General features: G+C 38.4%; 1 protein-coding gene across 10 annotated transcripts in view; it reads right to left on the bottom strand.

Annotated features, from left to right (window-relative positions):
* stx1a (syntaxin 1A (brain)) overlaps positions 1 to 12,340 on the bottom strand; it is a 72,985-nt gene that overhangs the window by 48,607 nt on the left and 12,038 nt on the right. For all 10 annotated transcript variants that reach the window (XR_006828713.1, XR_006828714.1, XM_046073256.1 and 7 more), the window contains exon 2: positions 9,673 to 9,750. Coding sequence is in view for 8 of the 10 variants with exons in the window: in XM_046073256.1 (XP_045929212.1) it covers positions 9,673 to 9,750 (78 nt within the window). In the remaining 2 variants the exon portion in view is untranslated. The remainder of the gene's footprint in view (positions 1 to 9,672; positions 9,751 to 12,340) is intronic.

Raw genomic sequence — 12,340 nt, 5'->3', positions numbered from 1 at the left:
TTGTTTAGATTAGCATTCCCCTTATTCAAGAAAGGATTTACATTTGTTGCCCCTCATTTAAAGACAGCCGCTAAAAACATAGCTACAGATGTTATTACTAAGGTCATGAACAGACATCAAGAGGGGTCGGGTATAGAGGCCGTGGCCCCCCGACCAATAAAACGACCTCCTGGGAAAAGAGGGAGTTCCCCACCAAAGAGGCATAGCCAAACAATAAATAAGAAGACCCATACTAAGACTAGAAAAAATAAACAAGCAAGGAGAAGCAAGGAGAAGCAAGTCGACAAAACGTCAGAAGACAAGAGACATTTTCTAACAAGAATGTCGTTGGTATATAGCCTGTCACAAGAGTGCGTAAAGTCGGAGCTAGACCTGTTTATGGTGCCGTTAACACAAACAAGTATTGAGAAATGCATCTACGTCGAATTCCCTCCTCTAGCAGGCTCTGCACTCCTTGAATTTTTCATTCCAGCTAGTACAGTACCTGGATCTAAACAATACGTTTCTGTACATGCGTAAAAATCACCAAAGCTAATGGTGGAAACCTGGATCAAGCAGACGAAGTGGGCTTTATCAACTACCCTGGATGTACAATATTTTCACAGGTTGACATATCGTTGGGGGACTGACACATAACGCAATCATCAAACACATATCCTTACAGGGGTATAATAAGAGTGCCTTTTGAACTATGGAAAGGACGCTCTGCAGACACAGTTTGGATCCGGACTATTTTGAATGGATACAGCAGGTCATATGGACAACTCAACGGCTGTAGGACGCAATGAGGGGCTAGTTAAAAGAATGGAGTACACACAAGGCGGCCGCGTAGTGGAGCTAATATCCCCTTTACATTCTGACTTGTTTTTTCAAGACAAGTTAATGATAAATGGCGTAGAGCTCATGATAAAAATCATAAGAGCTATAAACAAATTATGCTTAATGCGCAACACTGTAGACGACTTTCGGGTTAACATTATGTCAGCAATCCTGTTTGTAAAGAGTAAAGTCTCCGTATCTCCGGCTGTTAAGCTAGCACATGCTAAGGCATTAACGCATGGCAACATTAAGTATCCCATAGACAGAGTCGGTCTTAAAAATTTTAGCGTCCCAATGGGTACTCGTGTTTGTAATCAAGAAAATGTATTCTTGGGACAAATACCTAAATTTATTGTAGTAGGATTTGTAGATCATGAGGCACTTACAGGTTGTTATACGCGTAATCCATTTACATTTAACCATTATGATATACAGTTTTTATGTTTATATGTTGACGGCCAGCGATATCCTTCAAAAGGGAGTATCATCAATTGTACTCGGCAACTGGAAAGTATCTTAAAAACAACGCTATGGCCATAACCCGCGACGAGTTTTGTGATGGATATAGTCTGTTCTGTTTTAACCTGAGCCCCGATGAAGGATGCGGAGACCATATGTCGCTCATTAAAAACGGTAGCGTTAGATTAGAGGCTCATTTTAGAAATCCGCTTCAACGCACAATAAATGCGGTTATTTACGCCACATATGATTCTATTATTGAGATATCATCAAGAAGACAGGTTCTCACTGACTTTTTCTAACTTTAACAAACGATAGTATAAATACGATAGAACTGTCAAAAGTACTTGAAAAGGTAGTGAAGCAAGGCGTCTTTCTTGGAGTATTTGCTAGTGACCAGCTTCCTAAATCAGTTATTAAAAAGAGACCCACCATGTTGGTGGTAAACACAGACCCCTCCCACCTGGGAGGACAACACTGGATGGCTATCTATATTGACAAGCAGGGTGTGGGATCATTCTTTGACAGTTTTGGGAACTCTCCGGTATACTCACTTTTTCCTGAATACTTTTCTGTCTTTCTCAACAGTAATTGTAAGTCCACGCAACATTCTGTTAGACAAGTGCAAGATGTGGATTCTGTACTGTGTGGTCAGCATTGTGTGTTTTTTCTTTACCATATGGATAGAGGATTATCTTATGACAATGTAATGACTAAATATAGTAATAAACGGTCATGATTTTATGGTGTGCAATTTGTGAAAAAATACGACCCTCGGTTGTATGTGGTCAAAATAATTATGCAGACTGTAACCAGTGTGTCCAAGTATCAGATTCTTTTAAATGTGTATAATAATATTAGAAGTTGTAAATGCTCCGTACTTGTATAGCGCCTTTCTAGTCTTTTTGACCACTCAAAGCGCTTTTACACTACATCTGCATTCACCAGTCATACACTGAGCCCAAGTGCTCAAATGGAAAGTAACGTTCACACTCACTCATACACTGGCGGAACAGCCGCCAGGGGCAATTCAGGGTTCAGTATCTTGCCCAAGGACACTCTGATGCGCAACCAGGGGGAGCCGGGGATTGAACCGTCGACCTTCCGATTAACGGCCAAACCACTCTACCTCCTGAGCAACAGCCGCCCCGTTGTGTGCCATTCATTATCAAAATAATTTATAGATTGAAACGTGTACAACAATGTTTTTTTTTATTATGGTGATATAAATAAAAACACTTTGAAATGATAGTTACGTCTCTATGTATTTATTTAAAACCGATAATGATATACAATTAAAAAGTTATCCAATCACTCAATCGCTTTTCAGAAGATACAAAGGGACTTGTTTCATTGTTCACTAATTGATGTCCTCTGGTAACAAGAGGTTTAGATGGCGGTCCAGTAATAAGAGGAGATTCTCCAAAAGTCTTTCTCTTAATGTCGTAAATTTTTCTTTTGACCTGTTGATTTGGTACAACTGATAAAGGTATATTCAATATAGCCAACGATTGCAGATATTCATCCCAACCTGTAGGTCTCTGGCTGTCAGACACGTTGTGAGAAGCAGTTACTCCTCTTATCAAATCATACACGAGACCCTTTAATAACATTACCGTTAAACACAAACTCCCCACGTTCAGTCCATGCAGATATGTTTTTTGAGGAGGACATTTTATCCAAAATATGCTGGGCTTTATTCCTGCTGTTTTTTGGCATGTTTTTAAAACTTCTTCAAAAACAAAATCTCTTCCTTCTTGATTCTTCTGCTCCGAAGAGTGAAAATCCTCAGCGACCGGCATAGACAAAGTTAGTGTGTTCTGGTCTTTTTCTCCTTGTTTTACCATGGTAAGAAATCTCTGCAATGCGATGGAATATTTTTTTGCTTTTTCATAAAGATCTTCAGTCTTCTGATCCAGAATGTCTTTTATAGTACGATCCAGGTCATTTTCAACAGTTTCTCAAATAGACTCATGTGCCGGAGGTCTTCTTAAAATATCAAGCTGTTGTTTAGGTACCAGAACCTACCATTTTGCATTTTTTGTGCATACTCCATAGTCATCTAAGTTTGTCTTGAACCAATAAGGCACAGCGATACTCAGGAGGGGAGAAGAAAACCGCCAGACTGTTTAAGCAACATCTTCTTTTTCTTTGAAGCGCAAACATTTATATTGGCGAGCAGTCTAATCCCTGCCTTCTTCTTTTTTAATTTTTGATACTGTGTCTTATTTATAGGAATTTTACCCTTTAAAACATTCTAAGCTATTTCGCATAACGCTACCAAAAGGTCTGGTGATGCAGATTTAATAATATTCACTCTCTGAGATGAAGATGCTCCGTGCATAGTTTGCAGTAAAGACAGGTTTCTTTTAATGCGATCAGACATGTTTATTTACTTTCTCTTAGGCACATACACAACAGGCAGGTCTGAAAGCAAGTCGGTTCTGAGTCTGAAATCATTAGGTGTCTTAGCTTTAAAATCAATCATCAAGTAACCGTAAGGAACACTCGTGGCATCCTCGAAACAATCCATAAAAAATTACTCTTCCTAGGAAACATTTGTCTAGTCATTAGCATGACTTAGTATTTATCTCTTGGATTTTTAAACAAAACAAGATAATTGGTATTCAAATTAATAGTACGGCTAACTTTGCCTAGAAAAAACTAATTCTGGTATAAACAACTTAAATTTCTATGATGCACATGTTTTGTGAACACATTTTGGACCTCAATGTTATTGCTAGCATCACTCATTAAATCATCAATAATCAACCAATTGTTTTTATCTAAAGGCAACAATGTATCATCACATAAAGAAGATGGCAATCCTTCAATGAAATTCACATTTCTAATTTTCAATAACTGGTCATACAATGGTTGCCGACACGAAAAAATATATACAACATTTTCAATCTGTTTTGAAATTAGCTTATCGGCATTTTCAATCAACATTTTCACAAAATATGTTTTACTGCTGTTTGAAGGACCTGACACAATTAGACTAAAAGGATGTTGTAGTCTAAAATCAAAACCACCAGTCTCCCTAACAGCCATGGTATGGTAAAGTTCTCAGATCAGGAAAAACTCTGAGTATCGTGTACACGACCTCAAGTCTTGCGGCTAATGTTTTATTTTTTAGTTCGAAAGCCTTTTTTATTTCTCAGATACTTAAATTGTCTCCTATTGTTAGGATAGTAGATAGGGTGACATCTATCTCAGCTTAAATCCCATAATGTCCGACGCTCTGATGCAGTATAAAACTGGAAAATGGTATGTAATAAAAAAAGACGGGTAATCCCGTTGTTAAATGAAAAAAATCAGAAAACAGCACTAGTCACGTCAAACTCTCTGAAACTTTGAGCAACAAATAATGCTTCCGGTGTTTTGTTGAACTAGACATGTGATTGCACCACTGTGGCACCAAGGGGGGCGATGTCAAAAGATAAACCCCAGAAAACACTTAAACTCTCACACAAATAACAACTCAAACTCATCTGCTTTTAAGTCTATAAGGCGTAAGGATTATAATATGCTATACTTTAATAAATTTATTTGTATATAGATAATTTCATAGGGTTCTCAATGTTTGTGATGTGCCTAAGGATACACTTTAATTAATGTATTTGTATACATATAACTATAATATCACAAACTTCATAGGGTTCTTAATGTTTGTGATGTGCATAAGGATTTTAATACAATATACTTTAATTAATTTAGTTGTATATATATGTAATTGTAATATCATGAATCTCATAGGGTTCTTAAGGGGCTTTTTTGTTTTTGAGCATAATTGCAAGTTTCCATAATGTTACAGCTTAGTTAATGAGCGCATTAGATTAAAATCTCAACTAAACATCACATCTTGCAGACACAGTCATTCAGACACTTCAAACACATCAAAGGTGTGAAGTCAACATAGAGCATATGGTACAGAATTGCTCTTACACATACACACCGAAGGCCAGAACGTTTGAAGGTAAATAGCCTATGTCAGATTTCGTATGTGCTATTGAACAAGATCGCAGAAGACTTCATTAAGGCTATCAACAGCAGTGATTCAACCTTCTTCAACTCTAACACAAACTCAATCACAGACCGTACAAAGCACAGTGTCGTTTGTACACGGCTTTGCTAGTTTGACGAGCTGAGAGGAATGAACTTCACTGGCCACGTTTATATGAAGAAATGTGTCGCCCATATGCAGCAGTAAAGATCTTCCATGTGTATTAATAGTAATTATCTTTGTGTCAAGAATTCAATAGCTTACAAGACAAAACAAAATGAATATTATATAACGAAAAGTACAAAAAAATTAATACTGATTCACACTTATGTAATTAGATTTTCAGACCTTCATGTCTCCAACAAAATTTTGAATAAAGCATATGCAGTTTGTAATCTACAAGTTACAAAGTAAAGATTAATTAAATAGTCCATCCTGCCCTCTTTCCCAAGAAGACAAAATAAGCAGAATCAAACAACCACTCCAATTTTTTAATCATGTATTGTGTACATCAGAATATTTAAGGATTTGTTGACACTTTCTTCTCTCATCTTAGACTTACTTTCCACTTGGGATCTGGGAGGTTGTAATTCTATGGCACGGAGGCATTACATATGTTAGGCAGAGACGACCTGTTACAGTTTATATCTTATTAAAAGGATAAGTTTATTATTAGTTTTGGTTTCTTCATGGGATTTTTTGACAATGACAAAATACAGCCCTAACCTTTAGTTGTCATATAGGCTATTACAGTGACACAAAAACATACAGATAGATATGCCGCACAGAGGAGTACATGATACTTTATGCACTGTGCTGTAACACCAGACAGAGATACAGCCACATGCATGCTTGCGCAAACAAATGCCACAAACACATACTGAAATCAATATCCAGAGGGTTATGTTTATGGTATGAGTGGAGGAAAAAAGGCTACAGTGGTCTCTCCACCATCTGCTATCCCCCCACACCAAGACTGAAAGTTTAATTACTACACCCAGTCAGGGTGAGAGTCTGATTACTCCTTCTCTGCCTGCCTTAATCTGCTCACTTCACTATCTGCCTCTGTCACATGTTACTACCCGTTCCTCCTCTCTGGTCTTGCTGTCTAATTTCACTCTTATTTCAAAGTCTCTCTCACCATCTCTCTGGCATCTAACTCGTTCTCTTTTTATCCCCCATGTCTCCACATTTCACTCATTGTCCTCCTACTTCACTTTCTCATTTCAGACAGATGCAGCAGAATGAAATGCCAGATGGATAGAGACGTACATTTCAGTTTCTACAGTGGATACTGTCAGAGAGGCGAGAGGCAGCAGCAGAACAAAAATGAGAGGAGACAAATGTGAGAGAAATGACTCCAGATGTTCCCTCAGAGCCAAAACATCACATAATGACGGGGTTTTAGGTGTCAAGTTATACCATGTATCCCTATAATGAGTGTCAAATCTTTAACTCGGGCATTTTACTCCAGGGTGCAGATGTAAAAAAAAACTACTATTTCTTACACTCAAAGAAAAGAAAGAAAGAGAAATGTGTGTTATAGGTGTAGGAGATAAAGATTTGTTTGCGTTTTCGGGCACGTGCAATGTGGTCATTGAACTTGACAAGAATGCATTTTGTCTATACTTTTTCAATATTACAATAGACAGAATATGAAGGCACTGCCAAGGTCTAGAGCAGGGGTCAGCAAATAAGCCTGACATCGGGGCAAATTTTTTTCAAGCCGTTACATAGCGGGCCAGAACATTATTTCAGTCAAATTATTTCAAACCCTTGGACACTCATTCGCATGTTTAGCTCAGTTGTATGATTGATCCCAAAATCTGACTGACTTTTTTTTTTCTTCCTTGTTAAATAAATTGATTAGCCTATAAGGACCCTTTTTCACATGCTTTCAATAAAGCATGTGCTGCAGTGCGTGTGCATCCCGGCGTTTGATCCGCATTCATAAACCTATGGGCGCTTATTTTCATTTCCCTGAGGAAATTCATGGTCGGCCCGCAGGCCGCCTATTGCCAACCACTGGTCTAGAGAATGTCTGGTTTGGATGGCATCTCCGCTATTTGCAGATGATGTTGTCCTTTTGGTTTTATTGGACGTTGATGTCTGTTGTAATATAACAGTTTGCAGCTCGGTGTGATGCGGTCATTTCTGACATTTTGAAAAGTTAACTGAAAGAAATGAATGATGGGGTGTAATATAGTCCGGGATTACAAAATACTCACGGTACGCATTTAAGGGTTATTCTTTTTGGAGAGATGTTGTCAAACTTAAAAGGGGCTGATCTCCATCATGATGTAGGATGTGTGACGCTGGAGATCAGCACCTTTAAGTTTGACAACATGCTTCTCTGTCCAAAAATGAGTTGGTCAGTCTTCATTCCAACCCTCAGTTATGGTTACTATCTTTGGGTCATGACTGAAAGAATAAGACTGTGGACACAAGCAGCTGAGATGAAATGGGTCTTCTAAGTGGTTCAGGAAGACATCAGAATTGAGCCACAGCTCCTTTACATTTTTAAGACCCAGTTTAAGAAGTTTAGGTACCTACAATAATGATGCTTCTGGGTCACCTCCCTTTGAGGCTTTCAAGTCATGAACAACTGGGAGGAAATGCACAGGTAGATCGACCACACATTGGAGGGATTAAACCTGCTAGCCGTCTGCGTGAAGGGACTTCTTTGGTCTGTTTGTTCTGTTTCCACCACAAGCATGACCAGGATAAGTAACTTGGAAATGAATGACCCTTTCTATAAATGTAGGGTCATATTACGCTGCACATCAGTTTAGTCAGGATACTCATTTTAAGTACTGAATATTTATTACAAGAATAGAACACATTTTGGTTTAGCGGTGTGGCTCTGCTGCCGTGATTCTGCAAAATAAATCTGCACAAATGTGACACAGATTTGTCTCTAAGCTCACAAACACTGGGCGGAGTGTGAGATACACAAAACTTCCATTAACATAAACTCATTCTGAATGGAGAAATCTAAATGCTAATGCATTAGGAAGCGGGGGAGGAGGAGGGAGTTAAAATGCTGAGGAGCAGGTGGTGGTTGTAGCTGCATGGAAGCAGCGTTGAGCAGAATGAATCAATCTATTCATGTGATGCCCAGTTGTTTGAATTAATGGTTGTGGTTATAGAGGAAATGTATAAACATGTGAATTTAAAATGACTTTTTAGCATTACCATTTAGCAGTATTTGCCAAACTCTTATGTAATATACAGTAAGCCCATCATATACCTGTTGGTTAGTTACAATATGTGATGGCTGCTTCTCATTTAAGATGCTGTTTGTCTGTATTTTCTGTCATGATTTGTCATACTGCTCCTTTTGAAATATTAAAAATATCTGTGCAGGATTTTTGATTGATGCACCTGCATCTCAGTCACAGATGATTTAGCCTCTTTGGTGATGTGTTTGTTGTCTCATGTTGCTTTGAAAACTCAAAGTGCTGATTGTCTCTTTCATAACTAGCAAATGCTGATGAATGGCATTCAACCTCACACGACCTACCTTTGTACCAGTATTTGCAATGGTGATTTAAATACTTCAAAGTTAAGCCCCCATGTACATGCAATGACACACATTTTTAAACCTTGATGGAATATAAGAAATACAGCAGTAACAGAGAATGAAAGACATGACATATGAAGATAATATGGATTATATATTAGATATAAAGTCTGCTTTTTATTTCTGAGCCACTTGCTGTGGGAGATGTATGTAGCAGGCCCATTCAAAATGCCCCACCCCCCCCATTTCACACACACTCTGAGAGCCATGACAATGTTCAGTTAGTGTTCCCAGCACATGTGCACAGCAGGTACAGAGAAATACACTCACCAAATGCACACATGGATGGACTTTTACACAGGCTCATGCACAAGAGGAGAGACTGGAAAGAAATAAGTGAAATCGCCTATGTTGTTATTCAGAGCTGGACAAGAAGAGCATGGTTGTGTTGTTGAATCAATAAAGGCCATTTGAAATAAAATGAAAAGAAATATATAACAATCCATGCCACACCAGCAACAATATCAATAACTATAAATAACATCCATGTTCCACAGAGAATAGAAATAGCATGAGGTTGATTACAGAGCTCTGAAAAACCAACATGAGATTAAATTCAATATCAGGAGTTGATTCATTCCCAGGTTGTTTGTAGTGTAGCAAATGACCCGGACTTTAATTTAAGATGGCAAGTTATTAGCCTACTATAAACATGTTAAATGTGTAAATGAGAAGTGCGAGTGCATTGGATTTGTATTGTGAAAACATTTACATTGGGAGAGAGGTTTGTGGGTGCATGAGAGTCAGTGTCAGAGAGAAAGAGAAAGAGATAGAAGGAAACATCAGGGCTGTGAGAGAAACAAACCTGTTCAAAGAATTCGTCCATGAAGCCTTTCTCCATCCCTACAGCAACTTCATCCTCCTCCTCTGCTGTCTCCTTCCCCTGTACAAACACATACACAATTAGGAATCATTTAAAACAGCTTAAATATAAAATATAGCACATAAATGTAAAATGTGTGACATGTTTGCTCTACACCGGTCATGACTGGACCATGTAATGCATAATTCAAGATTAGATAGAACAGGGTTAACTCTCTCCCCATCTCTCCACCCATCAACTGATTAGAAACAAGGAGCACTGACGACACTTGTAATTAGAACCACAGGTCGAGTGATTAGCAAGTTATTATTGAATTAGGAACTGGGGGCAAAGAAAACCTTGACTTTTACACACGTCAGGCTGCACACTCATTCGCCAGCATTACAGATACAAGTACAAACACTTCCGCTTGAAGGAATAGACTCATTTTGTGGGAAAGATGCTTTCTTCTTGAGAGATAGCTCAGAAGATCCATTGCAACCTCATAACTGTTTGTTAAGTTACAGCTAACAGCTAGCCTGGCTCTGTCCAATGGTAGCAAACTCCACCTACCAGCACCTCTAAAGCTCAGAGTATGCTGATTAACACACTGTATCTCATTTGTGTATTCTGAACAAAAACAAAAGTGTAAAAACAACACAAATAGTAGCTCTCTGCAAGAAATTAAATCAACATATTTCCTCAAATTTCCAACTATTCCTTTAAATGTACAATATGGAGGAACCTGCTTTCGCAATCAAAATAACAACAGGTTTTTAATCAGGGAGTAACACTAGTCGACAGAAGTGTTTTCTGCTACTGCAAAATGGCAACAATTTCACCAAGGTCTGAAATTGTTTAGCAATTTTGCCATGTATTGTCATTCTCTAAAAGGTTGGAGACAAAAGTATGTAGCATTTCCATTTCTAACTGTGACAATACACAAATTTACATTGTCACAAAAATAAAAAAAAAACGAGGTGTTTAAAGCCTTTTGATGCCAAAGCCGAGCTTCCAACGTCCAAATATGAAACTTCTCAAACTTTTAGGCGTCTAACCAGTGATTCATTCAGAAATGCTCATTTCTAATCACATATCAGCCATTACACTACATTAGCAGTGATCTCATGGGGCTTCATCTCATTCATCTAGCCTCTGTCAAACTAACTCAATTACCCATTAGCAGGATATGAGATCCATTTTCTTATCAAAGCAGTGGAGAGTGAGTGTAGTTTTCATCTTCTTCTGGCTGACATTTTACTGGGTTTTTTTTTTTTTTTTACTGTACACATACACACACAAAAAAATCAGAGTAAGTTAGACATATGCCATATAGTTTATATGACTTTTGGACAGCTAAAAAATGGTCACTTAATCAAATAGTTGATTAATTGATTAATAGATCTACAGAAAACTTGCCATCAACAATCTTTAGAATCAATACATTGCGTCACTCTGCTAAATAATCCCAAAGCAGCACTACAAAAAGGTTTCATTAAAAATAAATAAATGAGAAGCCAAAAGAAAACAAAAAAAAGAATGACACAACCTTTGCTTATGATGACATTGCATATTAACAAAAGCAAATGCATATGTTGATTTATGTACTCAATTTTGGAAACATGGTTGGCTGATAAAGTTTCCTGCGAACATCCAAAAATAATCAAGTCTTTTTGAGTAAGTATTCCGTATCCATTAGAGTGGATCAAAATATTTTAGCAAAATTAATCTAACATAAGACAATCCCAAAATAAATGTTAAAGTGTTACTTTGTCAATTTTGCACGTCCAACAAATTTTATCCAAACACACATTTGACATTTGGAAAATAAAATAATTGTATCCAAAACAATTAACTGTCTCAAGATTCCCAAATTTGACAGCATATCTTTAATGTGCTCAACTGTCATGACAACAGTCAATCTGGTGGGTCGCACTTTGAAACAAAGCTCTTCACATGGTATTAATAAATAAAAGTTCGGCGTTGGTATGTCAATGAGGTGCATTTGAGGAACTGCACAGAGAAAGAGGCAGTGGCAGCAGGAGCAGGAACAGGAGCAGGAGGAGGAGAAGGAGGACTGGCAAGGAATCAGAATAAGCACCAGTAGTGTGTTCTGCCTCTACAGAGAGATGCTGTATCTCATGCAGAGAGAGGAGGTGTCCGAGCGGTGCACCCCAAACCTCCGCCTCCACCTCAGATCTGAAGCTCCTGCTGAGCAACAGAGAGGCTGGGAGAAGACTTCAGTGCTTCACTCTCAACTACAGAGACTTGGACTTGACTGTCCACGCACAGCAGATGCTCTGAGCAAGACACGCTGATAATGTACATCCGACAGTTAACACACACACACACAGAACAGGGCCTATGCAAGCCGGTCCCCATTAGGCCAGAACCCTTCAATTCGCTCTGCCTCTGGGGTTCACACTCAGTAGAGGCCTGATTATGCAGTTTATTAGATTAGAGAGTTGTTCTAGGCACCATGCCAGCAGGGAGTCGCTCCGTAAAGACAAAAGGCAGTGCCTGCAAACCCAGTGTAAACAGGAGGAGGAAATATAGTCCATGAGTGAGGGAGCAAGAGATAAAACAGACATCTAGTGAGCAGGTGGCAAGAATAACAGCTGATGTCAGCACAGAAAGAAGAGGAGGAGAAACAGGGCAACACAACAATTAT

Source organism: Micropterus dolomieu, linkage group LG17 (genome assembly GCF_021292245.1).
Source record: "Micropterus dolomieu isolate WLL.071019.BEF.003 ecotype Adirondacks linkage group LG17, ASM2129224v1, whole genome shotgun sequence".
Lineage (NCBI taxonomy): Eukaryota > Metazoa > Chordata > Actinopteri > Centrarchiformes > Centrarchidae > Micropterus > Micropterus dolomieu.
The sequence above is the reverse complement of the archived record's forward strand: the minus strand, read 5'-3'. Positions and strand labels throughout refer to the sequence as shown.